General features: G+C 35.8%; 2 protein-coding genes across 5 annotated transcripts in view; one reads left to right on the top strand and one right to left on the bottom strand.

Annotated features, from left to right (window-relative positions):
• Positions 1–18630, top strand: part of MACROD2 (MACRO domain containing 2) — a 2135582-nt gene that overhangs the window by 366462 nt on the left and 1750490 nt on the right. The gene's annotated exons all lie outside the window — the stretch shown is intronic.
• On the bottom strand, positions 1396–15063 carry FLRT3 (fibronectin leucine rich transmembrane protein 3). 2 transcript variants are annotated; one of them, XM_011962659.1, is made up of 3 exons: positions 14800–15063; positions 6529–6722; positions 1396–4951 (listed from the first exon to the last, which is right to left on the bottom strand). In XM_011962659.1, exon 3 carries the CDS (start codon positions 4897–4899, stop codon positions 2950–2952), a length of 1950 nt encoding a protein of 649 aa, XP_011818049.1. In that variant the 5' UTR covers positions 4900–4951; positions 6529–6722; positions 14800–15063; the 3' UTR covers positions 1396–2949. The 2 variants fall into 2 exon arrangements, with proteins under 2 accessions (XP_011818049.1, XP_011818042.1); XM_011962652.1 differs by lacking the exon at positions 6529–6722.

The raw sequence follows: 18630 nt of genomic DNA on the forward strand, positions 1-18630 counted from the left end.
AAACAGCCATAACGGGAAGCCAAAAGACAGAGTGTTGGGAAACATTTTGAAGATAGCAAGCAAATAATTAATAAGATTTCATAGTCACTTGGAGATATCTCCTTGTCAGTAGAGGAGTAGAAGGAGCAGTCTCTAGTAAAATTTGGGAACAGATGGCAAACATTTGTTGACCATAATAGTAGTAACTTATATTTTGTAGAAGATTGTACAGTTTCCATGCCCATCATGTCATTTAATCCTCACAAAAATAAGGGTACTAATAACCCCCTTTTACAGATATGGAAACATAGCTAGGAAGGGTAAGTGGTTTGTTTTTAATTGTACTATTTATTCTAAATAGTACAGACATTATGAAAAGATTGAAAGATTTCAAGTCTTTTGATGCTCTGTGTGGAAAACACACAGTGTGTGTGTGTGTGTGTGTTTTAATTCTCTCATTCAACAATAATCAACACAGAAGACTTGTCTTACCAAGTTTTGCCCCATACACCGAGCAAACAATCAGTTCTTCAGCAGATACCAGCCGGATGTCCTCCAATTCAGTTTAATCCTGACACTGGCTACCTGGAAATTGTGTCACATCCCACAGGTTGAGCGCTTATTCCCACAAGACTGCCCCCTCTTCAGACACCAGTTGCAAAACTAGCCAGCTTCATGTTTGGTTTCCCAGGATCCCTTTTTGTGTTCTCTTAATTTGCTACAACAGCTCACAAAATGCAAGGCAACAGATTTACTGATGTATTATAAAGGATGCGACAAAGGATCCAGATGGCAGGAAACATTAGGTGAGGTCTGGGTGGGCACAGAGCTTCCACGCCCTCTCCAGGCATGCCACCCTGCAGGAACCTCCACATGTTCAGCTATCTGGAAGCTCTCCAAACCTTGGCCTTTTGTTTTTTTATGGAGGCTTGATTACACAGGCATGCTTGATTAAACCACTGGTCACTGGTGATCAACCTAATCTTCATCCCCTTCCCCTTCTCTGGAAGTTGGGGTTTGGGGTTGTAAGTCCCAACCCTATAATCGTGTCTTGGTCTTTTCAATGACCAGACTTTATCTTGAAGCTACTTAGGGCCTGCCAGCCATCAGTGAACTCATTAGCATATGAAAAATGAAAATATATCACTTTGAAGATTGCAAAGATTTTAGGAGTTGTATGCCAGAAACAGTATCACAAATGCCAACTCACTCTACTAAAAAGGCTATTTTAAAAAAACAATTTTTCAAAGACCACCTTAAAAAGTATCAGCACAGTGGCAGCAGTGTGCCTAAGAGAGAAAGGCCATGAAACCATTTCTTAAATTTTCCATCTATACAATGAAGAAGTAAGAGGAAATAAATTTATACATGAAATACTGAACTCTTTGAAGTAAAATGATACACAACCTCAAGATGTTGATTTTTTAAAATTTTTAGCCAACTTTTATTTTTATGACTAGAAAAATACATGGGCTGTTTAGGACTAATGTGCTGGGCAATTTGCTACTTAGTGATAGTAACACAATCCTGAAAAAGCAAGCACAATTATTCTGTACTTTTTAAAAGTTTTATTCAGCAATAAGACCATAATTTTTCATATTTAAGGAGTATGAAAAATTTGTCGAGTTTTAAAAGCTGAATACATGTAGCGTTGGATCAAGGCACATACAAGACTGGCCAAAGGGCGTACAATGCACTTTGGTTTTTTGTTGAAAAAAAAAAATCATGGCAACAGAAAAGTGATATGGTTTTTCAACAAGTAATAGCTCACAATTCAGTAGGAAGCTAGAAGGAAATGTTACATTACAAGTTCATTATGTAATATCTGGAAAATTGTGACAGTAATGGGCAGTATTCTTGATCTTTGTAAAAGTAAATTGAACATTTATGTACAGTGTTAAAACCTTTGACATAAACCAGATCTAAATTTGATGTCTAGTATTTATTTTTCTTTAAATTCTCTCTTATTTAAAGAACTACTTTCTCTGGGTTGTTGAGGGGAATCGCTTATAATTACACTACATTTTTAATATGCATAAAATTTCTCTGACATCCTTTATGATAAAAACATCATAAACACTAACAATTTTGTGTTTATAAGTCACTTTTCAAAAATCAGGATGGCATAGGCAAAACCAAAATGCAGTTTTGGTATTTATGTTCATTACACTATACAAGTCTAAGTTTTCATGTTTTCCTAAGTACATATTTCCCCCGCAACTTGGAAACACATTTACATTACTGTTTTTGTGAAGTCCTTTATTTTCAAAGCTTTGCTGACAATGGCTTTAACAGACTTCACACTCCTTTTATGCCAGCTGATGTATTCAGTTCAGAAGATATGCTTAACTTTTTTAAGGATAATTAATTTGCCTAGAGCAAAAATGGAGATATGCAGCAGGTTTGATATAGCCCATTACTTCACACACTTTGATTTATTGAATACCACTGGGATAATACAAATTTAATAATTGGAACATTATTTCATAACCATTTTTTAAAATTAAAATTTCTCATTCAGCCATTCAGCCAGTTTTTTTTACATTTTATTAATACCAAAGTGAAAAATGGCCTGTGCTTATACTACAAGGATCTCATGTGAATGCAGTCCTGATTGTTCAACACAGCAAGAAAATTCACTTTCACAGTCAACAAGTCATCTTACTCAGTAGAACACAAAGTAAATGGTTTATAACTCCAATATTTGCAAGGAAAATACAGTACAAATTACTAAAAAATACTAAAATATAGAATTGTGTTCAGGCATCTCCACTACATCAATCGCAGCAGTAACCTGAAATTTGAAACTTTTAATAAAAAGTTCTTAAATATAAATTATATGGCAAATGTACAGTACATTGCTTTTTTCAGTCTCTTTTTCCAGTGTTTTGCAGTAGAACAGGGTTCCTACCATCACCTCCCTTAGGTTAAAAAAACCCAAAACACAAGTCTGCTGCAAGTCCTTCAGCATCATGAGTGTGAGTGATCTGAGTCTGGAATACCACTGTCTCTGTAGCTTCGGTTACTACTGCTTTCACTGTGATTGTTTTTGAACAGATTCATTCCATTAGGAGGAAATATGGTATGTATTACAAACTCTTCCTTCGAGATGGGTTCATTGCTTATTGGTAACATCTGAAAAGAAGTTTCCCTGATTTCCAGGATAGAGTTGTCCTTCTTAGTGCCAGCTTCTGCATAGTCATCCTTTCTTCTCCTCCCTTTGCTATACGCACAGTTCCTTGAGAAAAGCGATCCATTCCTATGAACATACCAACACACTAAAGCAAGAAGGGCAATGGTAACCAGGGCCACAGCTCCACCAATGATGGCAGCCAAAGGTAAATTGGGGTTTTTGTAAGGTTCTTTCTCTTGCTCTCGATTGAGGGTGGTTGTAGGGTTGTACATTCGAAGGGGTGCAGTTTCAGCCTCAATACAAACAGGAGTTTCATCAAATAGGTAGAGGTTACTGGTTTCCATAGGAACCATGCATACTTTATAGGGTGAATCAGGCTCCAGGGCTGTGACCAAGTACTCACTGCGTTCCCCTGTTACAATTGTTTCTGTTATAGATCCAAATGCTGGGCTATGGCCCAGTTTAAGCCAGCTGAGTCTCAAAGCAGTCATAGGTAGAGCAAGTTTCCAAGAGATATGAATTGTATCAGAGGTGACAGATTTCACAGTAATTGTAATTGTTTTTCTTGAGGGACTCCCTGTGGTTTGGTGATCCTTGGTGAGCTTGGGGTTCTTAATATCTGGCTGTTTGGTCACTGGAGCTGGCCACTGTCCTTGGGCAGGATACACTGTGTTGGGTATTGCAGTGGTGATCTGAATGGTGCTTACAATCCCACTGTCCTTACAATCAAACAGTTCTGCATTGAGATCCTTAATAGCCATCCCACGAACTTTTTCTGGGGCTTGGCACATAAGCCCACGCACGTTGACCTTCACAGGTAATGATTGTAACCAGTCACGTACCCATTTCATCTTGCACCCGCAATACCAGGGATTGTTGCGAAGAATCAGTTGTGTTATATTGTCCAAATCATCAAAGATACCCTGAGGTAAATTACTTAGGTTATTATTGGACATATCCAGTCGATAGAGCTGCCTTAGATAAGAAAAAGCATTTGGGGGCACCCGATTGATGTGGTTATCTTGAAGATAAAGCTTCCTCAGGTTTGTGCCTGGAAGGTTTACTGGTGCAGCAGTCAGGGAATTCCGCACCAGGGACAGCTCTGTTAAATTAACTAGGTTGAAGAAAACTTTGTCACCTAAACCGTGATTGTTCAACAGGTTTCCATCTAGAACCAGGCGTTTTAGACTAGTGAGACCTTGAAGAGATGGTGATGAAATTGTGGATATGCGGTTATCATCCAAGCGTAGTTCTTCTATAGTCCTGGGCAAACCCCAGGGAATTGTGCTAAGGTGGTTGCGGGACAGGAAAAGCAGTCGGAGATAGTTGCTGTCTCGGAATGCTCCCTCTTCTATGCTAACCGCAGAGACAGAGTTGTCATCTAAATGTAATTCTTCCAGATAAGGAATTTTTGAAAGTGAATCATAAGTGATAGTCCTTATGTTATTTTCTTGCAAATGTAACTCTTTTACATACTTTGGGAGGTTGGTAGGAAATTCATCTAAGCTGTTGTGGTATAGGTATATTCTTTCTACTTTCAGCAAGTTTTTCAAATCTGAAGGAATCCCAGCATTATTTATTTGGTTGTTCTGAAGGTAGAGAGTTGTAGCATCCTCTGGTATTCCTGTTGGAATGGATGTCAGAAAGCGATCATTACAGTAAATGAAACCCGCATCGCAGCGACACACAGATGGACAGGATTTAGCCATAACTGATAGAGGTGCTACTTGAAGGAACAGCCCAATTTTAGTCCCGATGAGGAAGATGCTCCAGGCTGGGCTGATCATGGTCAGCAGTGTTGAGGTCTTTATACAAGGTAGCTTCCGTTACTTGAGAACCCTAAAATGAAGTGAGTAAAAAAAGACAGAAAACAATAAGGACAGCATAATGAATATAATGTTTAAAATGAATGTGGAAACTAAAATATCCATTATCACTTTTAATGTTTTAGTTTGTTTTGGGAGAGGGCATAGTCGGGTTTATTGCTAGCTAACAATAGACAGTGTCATATAATCTCTTTACCTTAATGGTTTCTTAATTTCTTTATACCTTAAAAAGTAACATGTCCTAAATCCATTTGATTTTGAAATGTTAAATATAAATGAAGTTTTATTGAATAATCTAAAGTATTTTAATTATACTTTATATCAACCTTATAGACAGTCACTGATCAAGCTAATTGAATATCCATTTCTTTCTTAATATTCATAATAACACCTTGGAATATTATTTGTTATATTTAAAGGTAACCATTTTACTGTTATCAAAAAACCACAAATTTTTATATTTACTTTTTATTAGGCAAAGACTATACAGGTATAGAAAAATGTCATAAAAATATCTATTCTCTTCATACTTCATACTTCATAGTTACCCACATCTTGAGATCGTGAATCTCAATTAAACCCATAGTTTGCTTTGATTATTAATGTCATTTCGTTTTCTTTGGTTATTAATTTTAAGTATCATTTTAAATGGGTGGATTTCTATAAGAAAATAAGAATGAATCCTTCATTTATTTTTGGGAAAGAATTACAAAGCTGATACATCCAGCTAACCTAAGTGGAAAATTTCACTTCATGTTGAACTCTGTCTTTCTTCTGTTTGCATTTTGTTATATGTTTCATACTGCAAGTTTTAATGACTTTGTCCACATTTTTCATTATTTTCTATCTCATAATGTGTTTTCACAGTGCATTTATATTTCTTTAAATTCTAACCTAGAATATAAATCAACTTTTTCTATGGCTGGCAAAGTACAGAGTTATACTGATGTATTGTGTAATATAATATCTTGTGTCCTTTTAAGTATGAATTAGCCTTTGTAATTTTAGGCATGAAAATAAAATACTTTGTTTTTCCTACCTTATTGAACGATGTGAGTAAATTTTGCGGGGGTGAATATCCAATGCACATATATTATTTTCCTGGTGAGGGGCTGGGACTTACAAACTTTTGTTTAGTCCTTGGAAATGTTCTTCACCGTTTTTTCAAGTAATCCTATGCCGCACACACCTCCAGATCAGGATTGCTGTTGTCAATGAACATTCCAGCTGCAGTTCAGCATGGTGGGCAAGCTCATTAAAGTGGGGGCAGAAACAATTCTGCTTCCTGTTACTATGTAGGACACATGGCTTCCTATGTATTTTTTTTTCTTTCTGATAGTTTCTGTGTGAAGGTTCCTTTTGTGTGGCTTAATTCCCTTAGTGGAAATTGCCCTCTTTGAAATTCTTATTGGCTCTTCTGTGCAATGTGGTCAGAGATAGTAACTTCAGATCCTCATGAAGAAAGCCATTCATGATGCTAAGGCCTGTATAGTAAAAGGTTTTTCAGGCAGTTACCCCCTACCTTTATTCCCATCCAGGATTATCCAAGTATAAACTTTGTACAGTAGCTACATCCTGAGGTATGATTACCTGCTGTGAAATAGCTATTTCCAGCTTTTGCTTCTTGCTGATTTTTCAGAATGTCTGGTGCAGTCACGTTATACAAGAACAGGTATTCTCTTTTAAGAAGTAAAGGAAACTAAATTCTTCATGGAAAGAAAACGAGGCATACTAAATTTCCTTTATATTTATCTTCCTTAAAATATACTGGGACTGAGCATCTCCTGTGAAAGTAAAAGGTTTTAATGAACTATTAATAATGAACTTTAACATACTAGAGAAATTTCCTAGACATTTAATTTCAATGTCTTAAAACAACACATCTTTCATCATAGTGGTTAGTCAAAAGGGATAGGTTAACCTCTTTGTTTTTAGACTTCTCATTTTCTTATATAAATAAAGTAGGAGCCAAAGTTGAGATTGTCATCAAACAGATAATTTCTATTATATGATTGTGTCACTTTGAATTAAACACCATGGCTTTCAAATTCAAGCCAGTCTTTACAAATTTACTTTGAAATCATATGCATAAAATGATAAAATGTTTAAAAAGAAGAAAACAAGTACATGTCAAAGAGGTGAGCAAATACATTAACAAATATTTTTGACAGAAATGCCAAGGTAACTTTTTAGGCATTTCTGAACATGATTTAACAAAGTCACACAATCCACAATTTACAGTTGAAAAGACTATGTTAAAAGCTTTTCTGTTGATTTGCTCAGTGCCCTGTTTGATTCTTCCTGCAGGTCTCAATTTTCCCAACTGCAGAATGTCGACACCATCCCCTTTCTCTTTAGGGGTACATCTAAGGACTACTTATTGATCTTGAAACTCTAAGCACTCAGGTGTTCTTGCCCAAAAGATGACATAGAAGTTCAAGTCATGTTTAGTTTTTCTGGAGAATACTGTTCTAATTTTCTTTTAGTATACTGAGTTTGAAAAAAAATTTTGTATTTGAAATAGAAAGGACACTATTATTTCGATCTCCTTGTAGTGACCATTAGGAAAGCACATCAAAACCAGATGGGGCATTTCTCTCTAGATTCATACATGAATATGCCAATTTTAAATAAGTGTATCATTTCTGAAAGAAGACTTTTGGCTTGGCTTGACTAAAGAGATCTTTGAATTTAATGTTGACTGCTTTGCCCATTATCGAATATGCATGAAGATTTTTTAAGAGTTTGGAGGAGGTGAGTAATATTCCAATTGGTTATGCAGGATCATCCACTCTGATACTTTGTATATATGTAGGGAACATTTGAGTATCCTGGAAAGATGTGACCCTGAAAGTAAGGACTAAAGTAGTAGCAATTTGCTTCTCCCAGAGTTACTACCTAACATCCAGCAAGGATAGCATCTGTTCCATAATTCAAATGCTCTGCTGAACGAGTATGTTAAATAAGGCCACAATTTGTGTTTCTGGTTCTCTCCAAAAATTCAGTTTATTTTAGTTTGCTAACTGCATACCAACATGGTCATAGGCTGTATTAACAGAAGAAAAGTGAAAAAAATTACAGATACATATAATTTATTATTTAGGCAACTTGAAACAAAAATAGCAGTTAGCAGATGGATCAAACAATCTCTAGTGAATATTGCAAAGTGCCCACAGAGGAAAGTTTAAATGATTTATTGTTTAATGTGAGGTTTTACTGTGATGCCTTTAGGGCTTTGCTTGTTATTGTCAAATTCCAATAGTATCTTTTCTTGAAAACTGTTGCTTTCTCAGTGTGTGAAAATGGAAAACCAAGCTGTTGAAATTATAATTACAAGGTTACTTTTTAAAGTATCTTCTGTAAAAGTTTTTTAAACTTGAAAATTATTCAACATATAAAATAATGTGGTTAAGTTTAGAAAACAACTACTTATGTTAAATTGCATTAGAAACTAATTAAAAACCATTATAAAAATACAAGTGAGAACCTGCTTAAAATGTTACCAAGAGTCAAGCATTTCTGATATTCCAGGGATGATAGTGAGGCAATATATACTTGAGATGATGAATCTGCTCATTTGGGGATTTAAAAACTGATCATTCCCTGAGTCAGGTCAGACCACAGTGTGTCCAAGGTGATGATCATAATGATAACCAGACATAAAATAAATGTCTTTTATCTTGTATCTGAACTATGTATTTTTCACCAAATTAGGCTCTAACAATATATGTTGATTTTCACATTTTTAACCCAGACAATGAAAGAGTTCTAAATTGGTGTGAAAAGATGGAAGATTAATTTGTTTATTTTACCTGTTTTACATTTGTGAAGCTGCTTCCTCTATTCTGTTTGATATGCAAACTCACATTTGCCATTCATACAATAGTGGTAATAATGTGGGATTAACAGAAAGCCTTAAATCTCATTAAGTTCTTGGAAAATGTCATTCTTTTCTCCCCACATTGTATTTAAATAAAAGGGAAAACATAAAACAGGTTTCTTAGGAGAGAAGGATACTCTTTCAGAAATGAAGGTTACATTCAGAGCTACTTTCATATGCCCCTACTCCCTTTACTTAGGCTCAAAACCATTCATGTTTGACTACATTTTATATCTTCTCTTTCCCATTTATGTTTGAAACTGTAGTGCTAAACAGATTTTTGGGTTTTGGTTTTGGCATATTAAAGGCTACAAGGACCGCTTCATCAAAAATGAACGATCTTCTCCTATGCTTTGACTTTCCCCTTTCTGAGCTGGATCTACATATTTGCGCACCTAGAAATACTGTAGTCAAATGTCGATGATGAAAAGAAAAATGACCCCCACTGGCATGGACACTGTGGCCAGGTTTCCACAACACTGACTTCAGAGCCTTTCTGTCTGCCTAGGCGTGAAAGGCCATTACTTCTGAACAAAATGAATCGATCTTTTAGAAAAATACTGTTAATGGGGTAACTTGGGGGAAAAACATAAATGGAGCCCTGGTAACTTAATGGAATGTTTAAAAAAATTTTTTAATGGAATCATTATTTAACTATAAAACACTTAAAACTGTAGTAAAAAGAAGAAAAACATAATCACCTCACTGATGAATCAAATTTTTAATAGGGATCCTTATATTCATATTCACTTTCTTTTTACAAATAAAAATTGTGGATTTTTTTTGCATTTATAATGTAATCATCAAGTCTGAAAAGCTTCCAATTTATTTCCATGGTACACCCAATAAAACATGTAAATAGGTAAGGATACTATTTTAGGAAAACTAATATAAGAAGTTGTATCTGAATAGAAAACTGATATTTAAATAAAATCAAGAACTTGCGGCAATCTACATGTTTATATGATTTCTTCCCTGCTACTACAATATTTTGGAGCTGGGAGTGTTATGAGAAGGTATTTCTTATGTTTTGAGAATATTACTTAGATTAAGATGAAGCTATATAATAATGCTAACTTCTTATTTATGCCTTAGATTTAAATTGATTTTGATTTGACCTGTTTGATCATTACTCATTTTTGAAAAATATTAATTCAAGTATAAGGTTTTGAGATTTTAGTTTCTTTTTTTAATGATTTCTCCCACAGAATGATTTCTTAATGCTGGGGACTTTTAAAAATATTCAGTCTAAAATATAATGGCATGTATAACTTTTAATCCAAGTTAGTTGCATTGTTTTAAGCAAAACCTTGAGGCTAAAAAAAAACTCATGCCTAAACAAACGTATCCAACTTTGTGAATATTTCTAGGTAAACTGGAATTTATACAATCATAATTTAGAGTATTAGGAAGGTAATTTATTTATGAAGGCTTAAATTGCTGCTAAAAAAGCTCAACCTGTGAATGCTAAGTCTTTGCAACAACAAACGGTATTTCAAATAAACTACATATATGGTTAAACTGAAAAACTGGAGTACATCAGGTTAGTTGATAGTGACAGCAAAATGCTTTCTAAGCAGCCTGTCTGGTAGTTAAATTTTCCACGATCATCAGATTTCAGGAAAGTTCCAATTCTTTTGTTTAATGCCAGGCAAGCAGAAGGACCTCTAACTCTCCTCTTGAGAGTCATGAAGTCTGAAGGGTTTGCTGAGAGGCAGAGAAGCAAGTGTGCCTTTTCATACTTGGTTTTATCCAGACTATTTTCTAGCCTGAACAAGGTCCTTGTTTCATTTATGGAAAATAGGGGATAATATTTCCAATGCTAAGTATTTTTACTTTTTCTGTTACTGGTTCTTTTCCCCGGTACGTTTGTGACAAATGAATTGAATTCTGCTTCATTTATTTTGGCTTGTAAAGTTAAATCAAGCATCCTTAAAACAAGAAGGCAAACTGGGGTATTATCCTTCAGCATAGTGAATGCTGCTTCCTTTTATGATATCAAACCCAAAGTAAATGAATTAGAGAACAAGACTTGTAAGAACGAGTAAGATATTAATTTAGAGAGTGGTGAAGGTAAGTGGTATAGCGTTTGGGGTAGGGGCATGCTTTAAATTTGTGCTGACTTTTGAGCAAAAGGAATTAAAAGTGCGCCTACTTTTGTTAAACCACATTTTACCATTGCAGACTTTAAATTCCTTTTTAACTGTGTGAGTACAACTTGGTTGATGTGCTTTAAATTTCTAATATTTAAGTTTCCATACAGTAGTTCAGCAAATAGATTTATTTTAGTCTACTGTGTGGCAAGCACTATACTGGTCGGTGAGACCACCTGAAGTCATAAAATACATTGTTTTTCATGTACAAGTAGGGTATTACTTAAACCAGATGAAGAGGAAGAAAATCAACAACACATAAACTGATCAATCCACAGTCCAGTGGCACACTTTAAAAATGGTTTTTAACCAAATGTGGTCTGTGGGTTTTCTCTTCAAAGTTGCCACGGTAACTTGTGCACATGTAAAGTAAAAGAATAAAGAACAAAAGCTGTCATTGTCTCATCAAATGAGAGCAATTTCTCCCTCCTTTCATTTAAACAGACTAATACCTGCAGAAAGCTTTTTATACATCCCTGACACTTGATTTTAGGGTAGGAAAGAGATTCTGCATATGCAAAACAAATGAAATTTTAGCTTTTGCTTAAATTATACTCTATTGTTTTCTACTTAAAATCTGTTTTCTCTGGGATTTTCGTAAACAGATAACTCTAAAGTTTTTTCTTACACAACATAAACATAGCTTTGAAAACTGTCCTTTAGTGTGATGTTTAACCAAATTTAGTGATGTCGGTCTGTATTTTGAAACTGGAAAATACTTTCAGAAATGTGTATACCTATTTTCTTAAGAGGAAGAATGCTGTTTCAGAAGACCAACTCTTTGTTGGAAATTTATTTGTTGACTTTCAGTAAATTTTTGAAATGGTGCAATGTTAGAAGGAGCTGAGAAACATCCATTTTTATACTCTGAAGAGAAAATGCAGTTTTGAGGATTAATATTGCTGAGAGATTTTTACTGTAGAGTTTTTGCCCGCTGGGGGGTGGTACACTCTACCAGAACACTGCTTTCAGAAGCCGCAAGTCAGATGTTGGCTGCTGCTGGCCAGTTTTTCTCTGGTTTAATTACAACAAAGCCTCCCGTTGAGAAGAACAGTGAAGGCCTCTGGGGCAAAAGGTGGGGGGTGGGAGGGTAGGGGGAAGGAGGAAAGAAGGAGGGGAGAAATTATGGCCTTTGAAAAATTTACTGAATCTTATTTCCATTGTTGATTTTATTTATGGTAGTCTTCATTTGACTTTAAACAGTTATTTCTAATGCTTTTTTTTTTTTTAATAAATGAGTTTGAATAAAAGAATATATAAGGGGATCTATTCAGAATTTTTAAGTTAGCTCTGAATTTTGCCAGTAATCAATCACATTTTTTGTTATATAGCCCACCCACCTTAAAAAGAGGCATAAAAGTTAAGAAATGACTGAAATGGCAACTATAAACCAAATATGTGTTTTAGTGACCAGATTTAATATTGGTATGAACATTGGCATATCAAAAATGAAAAGCAAGAAAGAAGAAACATTAATATATTATTAAGACAGGGCAAATTCCCTGCACTGATTTTTGTAGGGCTTAAAATTGTTCAAAATAATCCAGAAAGAGGAGGAAGCCTTAGGGTGTGTGGCCAAGTAAAGCACAGAAAAATCTCTCTGCAGTGCACTTGCATATTTAAAGCTGATTATTGTATTTTTCGTCGAGAGAGACTGAATGTTCATTAGGGTCTTGTGTCCCTAGGCAGGAGATGCTGAGCATAATTGGAGTTTCTATTTGATTGGGCAATACAGTCTAGAGAAGAAACTGGGGTAAAGATAATTAATAGCTTGCTAACAAAGTCTGACAGCCACAAGATTTCAACCAAATTTATTTCACACTGCTTCATTTAGCTCTGAAAAAGTTTTGATAGAATTGTAGGCTCTTTAATTAACACTTAAAAGCAAAAGAAACATACCTTCTATTTTGCTGCCACCTTTAGTTATGACAAATTTTCTTACTGTTTTTCTTCTTTTTGTAAAAACTTTATTTGCTATCGAATTATACATTTCACAAACGTTATGTTTGGGAAGTGTTTAATTGTGCGTTTTGAACGCAGTCATAATTGATTTTAAAGGATGGGGTGCAGCGAAATGAAAAACCCAATTAATAACTGGTAGACAGTTATACAGAACCACGATATTAATGAATTCATTATGTTTATTCATTCACTAATATTTCGCTGATCCTTGGACTTGATGTGTTTTGGCTGTGCTCTTCAAAAAATCAAATTTTAGTTTTCTTAGTTAAATCTGTGCATTTTTATAACCCTGTTTTTATTTCAGGGTGATAAATAGATGTACGTTTGTCTGTGTGTGTATATATGTGTCCAAACTAAGGGGCATATCTCTGATTTAATTTTCCCATGGTAAAAACCTGGCATATTGTCATTAATATTTGTGGTAGTTGGTAATGTTGATATTATTGTGGTACTTTTAAAGGATTCATTTTTCTTTATTCATTTCAGAAGAGATGAATATTAGTCCTCTGTCACTTTGGGTCAATTATAAGTGATTCCCCCTGAATATAGGCAAATTTATTCTTTATGTTTAGGCTGGTCAGGATATTTTTATGCAGTTGGAGATAAATGAAAGGCATTGCTACAGCTGAAGGACTTTTCTAGTGGCTTTATTTATGTTGTTTCTGGTTAATAAAATAACATAGATGAGCATTTTAAAGGAGACAGATATATTAAGAATATTTAAAACAGCCTTATTATTAAAACCATTAGAGAATTTGGACTAACAATTGAAAAAAATAATCAAGTTTTTTTTTCTTTAAATTCTAAATAAAATAACAAAAAAGAACCCCCCAGACGTTGAGAAGACATGGATGGGCCTGTTGCACTCTTTACCTATATGCAACCATTTTGTTTCAGACCTAATTTAGTGAAAAAATTTTTTTGAGAAGATACATTTAACTACTTTTTCAAGCTTTGTAGTATAAATGCATTTCTTCCAATATAAGATTTTCCTATTATAAGTTGCAAAGAATGGATCCTCTGCAAAACCCACTTGATGAGGGCTCTACTCATTTATTTTTCTTTCCTGCCACCCCAAACTCACTGCATACATCAGGCATAGCTTCCAGGGTGAGCTTTGTTAGTTTTTCTGAGTAGACTTAGCCATTTACTATGCTAGTCACATACCACACTTGCCTAAGCAATGGATTTTGGCATTCTATTGAAGAGGGAATATGGTTTGGAAGAGAGTCTCCCCCTCCTCTGAGTTCAATTTACCAGTTGAGATTTGCAAGCCTGAAATGCTTGAAGCAGCTCAGGCATGATAGCAGTGCAAGCTTTAAAATCTAGGTGTAGCTGTTAATCCTTTACAGAGGCACATAAGTCTCTAGGAGCAGCTCGGCTAGCTGTGAGCAAGATGTATGCTTTTCATGTACTGCGTACTCGTGGGCTGAGGGATTATTGATTTTCTTTCACAGTTGTAAAAACAGCAATTGGTGATCATACCACACATACAGTACACACCAAGTTAGCAGGACCTTTTGCTTTTCTATCTGTGAAGAATCTCCATGTATTCTTTGATATTTAACACTGAACTTTCCAACTTGCTGTTTTCCATAAGGCTCTTTTCAAATAGCAATTACTCGAGACAGAAAATAGCCACTTACTATCTTTTATAAATGAAAGAAGGTTCTAAGAAACTTCTTGCATTTGGCCATATAGTGAAATTTGTCTTTGCTGGCTTGCACACACATATATTGCTTTTTCTGGTGACAGAGCAAACGTTCCTATTTGGATTTCTCATAGTATCCAGTCGTTTCTTTCTAGAGAGTAAAACCAAGCAAACTTTCTGGGACAATCATAAGAAAAAACATGGAAAACACTTACCAGGAAGACGAGAAAAAGCAATCCTATATACACTGCCGCTATAGCTGTAATTCCATTGACTGTGAATTGGAGTAATAGCCCTCCCCCGTCTCCCAAGCTCTGCGTCCAGTCCACACAAAGCCCACGGCAGCTGCAGGCTGAGCTTGTCCTGCTTCAGATCACTCCTACACTGAGGAGTGAGCGAGGGAGAGCATTCCAGTTTACTGCACACAGCCCACCTCCAAGTCTGAAGTTTAAAGCTTCACCTCGCAGTGGTTGAAGAAGGGGGTGATGTCATAGATGGGCAGGACTTAGCCAAGCTCTTGTTCAGTGAGGTAACTGGATAATCAGACAGATGAGCTTTGCAAACGCTAGAGGGGGCGAGAGCAGCCAAAATGAAGCATCAGCCTGCCAAAGCTAGGATGCCATTTGGTTTGTAGGCAGCCCTTTGGAATCTCAACATTTTCTAAAGTTTACTACAAGGCAGTGGCAGCATACTTATATATATTTTTAAAAAGCATGTTAGAAAGATATTTTTAAGATCACAATAGAAAAACACAGGTTTTGTTTTATTTTTAAACCATCTGTATTGAAAAGAAGTTAACCAAAATCAAATTAGTTTAATTGTTCACTAGCTAAAATAATGTTATAATTGTGGAAGATGTAGGCCAGTAATCCCAACTGTGAATATTTATTCATTTATTGAACAAATGAATAAAAAGCAGGTTCAAATATATACATCAGGGTTGGTTACGGTGGCTCACGCCTATAATTCCAGCGCTTTGGGAGGCCAAGGTGGGCGGATCACCTGAGGTCAGGAGTTCGAGACCAGCCTGACCAACATGGAGAAAAAATTAGCTGGGCGTGGTGGTGGGCGCCTGTAATCCCAGCTACTTGGGAGGCTGAAGCAGGAAAATCACTTGAACGCAGGAGGCAGAGGTTGCAGTGAGCCAAGATTGCACCATTGCACTCCAGCCTGGGCAACAAGAGCAAAACCCTGCCTCAAAATATATATATACACATACATATATATACACATCACTGATTCATTTAGTTATGGGAAGGGCAATAGGAATGCCAAATGATTTTTTTAAATGGCAATAAATGGTCTGTTCTTTTGGAGGTGAAGAAGTTACTGTTCTCTATGTTTTAGAAAATGAAAGTATGTTTTATGTACTTCTACTACATGTTTATATTATTTAAAATGGATTATTTATATTTAACGATCCCCAATAAAATGTTTTTAAAAAATTAAATAGAATATTTTCCTTTCTAAATGTTTTTGCTGATCTGAGCATGGGTTTAGATATAAACATCTTAAGAAAAAATCTTTCAGGGTGGTTTGCCTAGATTGAAATTATTTTATTTTAATTTAGGTACATGAATAAGCACTGGACAGTTGTAAGACATGGATATTATAAATTTCTATGTCTAGTGAACAGAATTATACTTTTATTTTTAATTATGGTTTTTGTAGACTGGTTTCTGCTATTTGGTCAATAATTGCTTTGTGCCCATAAGTTTTCCATCAAATAAGTGTATTTCACATGGTCATGTTGCTGGTAAGAACTTAGCTGTTGTATTTACCTGGAGGACCATCTCCTTAAACTAATATCTTTATTTGCTCTATTCTTAGAAGTGCATGACTTTCTCCTTTGTCCTTTCTCAATTTTTCCCTGCACATTTATTTCTGAAGAAGGCCAGCTAATAGTCTTTCCCAGGAGTATTTGATTGTGGTCTCTTCATTAACTTCGTTTAGTTTATCTATTTATATGTTTGTTTGATAACACTTTGACCTTCTGAGTTCCCTTCCAAGAATGGGTGATATCAAAGTAGGTGAACCCTTGATAAGAAATGTCTTGACCCTATTGTTCTATGATTGCACTTTTGTGGGCCTCAGAGGACAGACCCATTAAATCTAGGAGTTTTAGATTCTAATGTCCATTGAAAAGCCAGTTTCTTTGAACTGCTAGGTAGTGTACAATTAAACTGATATGCAGCTGCTCAATTTTGGGAGGAAAGGGAGGTGGGTATAACAGATAATCTCTTTAAAAAGGGTAGACTCTTTTCTGTTACTGTGAAACACATGGATTAAATTATTTTATGAAATAATTCTTTCTAAAAGCCATTTTCAGATGGGAGTTCGTTCTATTTAAAAAAGGAAATTTTTGCCTGGTCAAATTCCTGTGGGTTTAGATCCATATTTAATAAGTTTTGTCTTCATTCAGACAGAGCTTTAAACAGAAAAGAAAGATCAATTGGTGATTTGGGTTATAGGTATCAAAAATAAATTGTACTGGCCTGGGAGTTAGCAGTTCGGAGGTTTCACTTCCCTGGACTGCCATTTGTTATATGACTTCATATTTATTGCCCTAGGCTTTGGTTTCATCACATGACAGATAAAGGCAGCAAGGATTTATTAAATGCCAATTATTTTTTGTTGCTTTCTTTTCCCCTTTTAAGCTATAGATTAAAATGTAGGAAAAGAAAAGAAATTGTGAAAACATATTCTATACTGGGGTACTGACTTTGGAGGCAAACTCGTAGAATCTCTGGCCTCCTATTCTTTTTCTCTTTTTTTTTTCTTGAGACAGAGTCTCTCTCTGTCGCCCAGGCTGGAGCACAGTGGCACGATCTTGGCTCACTGCAGCCTCCATCTCCTGGGTTCAAGCAGTTCTCCTGCCTCAGCTTCCTGAGTAGCTAGGATTACAGGCATGCATCACCACGCCCAGCTAATTTTTGTATTTTTAGTAGTGACGGGATTTCACCACGTTGGCCAGGCTGGTCTCGAACTCCTGACCTCGTGATCCACCCACCTTGGGCTCCCAAAGTGCTGGGATTACAGGCGTGAGCCCCGTGCCCGGCTCTGGCCTCCTATGCCGTCCCAAAATATATACTCTTTTGCTGCCTACATATTGTTTTACTTCCCACTCTTATCAGCTACCTGAAATGCTACCAGTTGGAGGTGAACTTATAATAATATGTGCCCCCTTTGAAATAGTATGTACAACCTCTGGAAACATGAGGTTATCATGAGTTACTTCAGATTGCTCTCCTCTTTTGTTTTTTAAGGCACATTGGCTACAATAAGGGGATGACTGTTTGAAGGGGACAGGATGCTGGCAGTCTTTAGCATGAAGTCCTTTAGGCTGTAATAGGAAGGGAGGAGGTGGATTCTCACAGTAGGAAGGACTTGGCTCAGGATGGAGGACAATCAGTGTAGTAGACCTGGGTAGTTTCAGAACATGGGCTTTAGAGACTAGTACAGCTGGGTTCCATGTTGGCTTTGCCACATGACTATACACAAATTACTTCATCTCTTTGAGTTTATTAGCTCAGTGCCTGACTCACAGTAAGTGCTCAATAAAATGATAGCTGTCATTATTTAAGATAGGGGGCATCCAAGCACCTGGAACAAAAAGGACACTAAGAATGGGAGAAGAATGCACAAAGGGCGGTAGTACAGGGCCAATAACAGATTTTTGAAATTTTTCAAATTTCCCTTTGAAGTAATTTTATAGCTAGTAAATGGAAGTGAAAAAGAGGATTAGGAGAGCATTCTATTGATTTTTTTTTCTCTTGTACTTACACATCTCGTGACCTCATGTTCCAAGAACTTAACACTTAGTTGGGTTGTAGTAGATATTTTGGGTTGAAAATGTGTTTGCTATTTTGCATTTTGTTCTGTTTTGTTGGCTAGCCTGTGAATCTAACATTGTACATGAGAAAATGCATTTCAGGTTGAAAGCAACTGGTTTGGAAATGAACTTCAATAACATATCCCAGTTTTAAAATTCTAGGACTATCTGAACTTGTCATCTCAAAGGACTTTGTGGTGGTCTTTGTTTTTAT

The sequence above is a fragment of the Colobus angolensis genome, unplaced genomic scaffold, assembly GCF_000951035.1.
Source record: "Colobus angolensis palliatus isolate OR3802 unplaced genomic scaffold, Cang.pa_1.0 Scaffold117, whole genome shotgun sequence".
In the NCBI taxonomy this organism is placed as follows: domain Eukaryota; kingdom Metazoa; phylum Chordata; class Mammalia; order Primates; family Cercopithecidae; genus Colobus; species Colobus angolensis.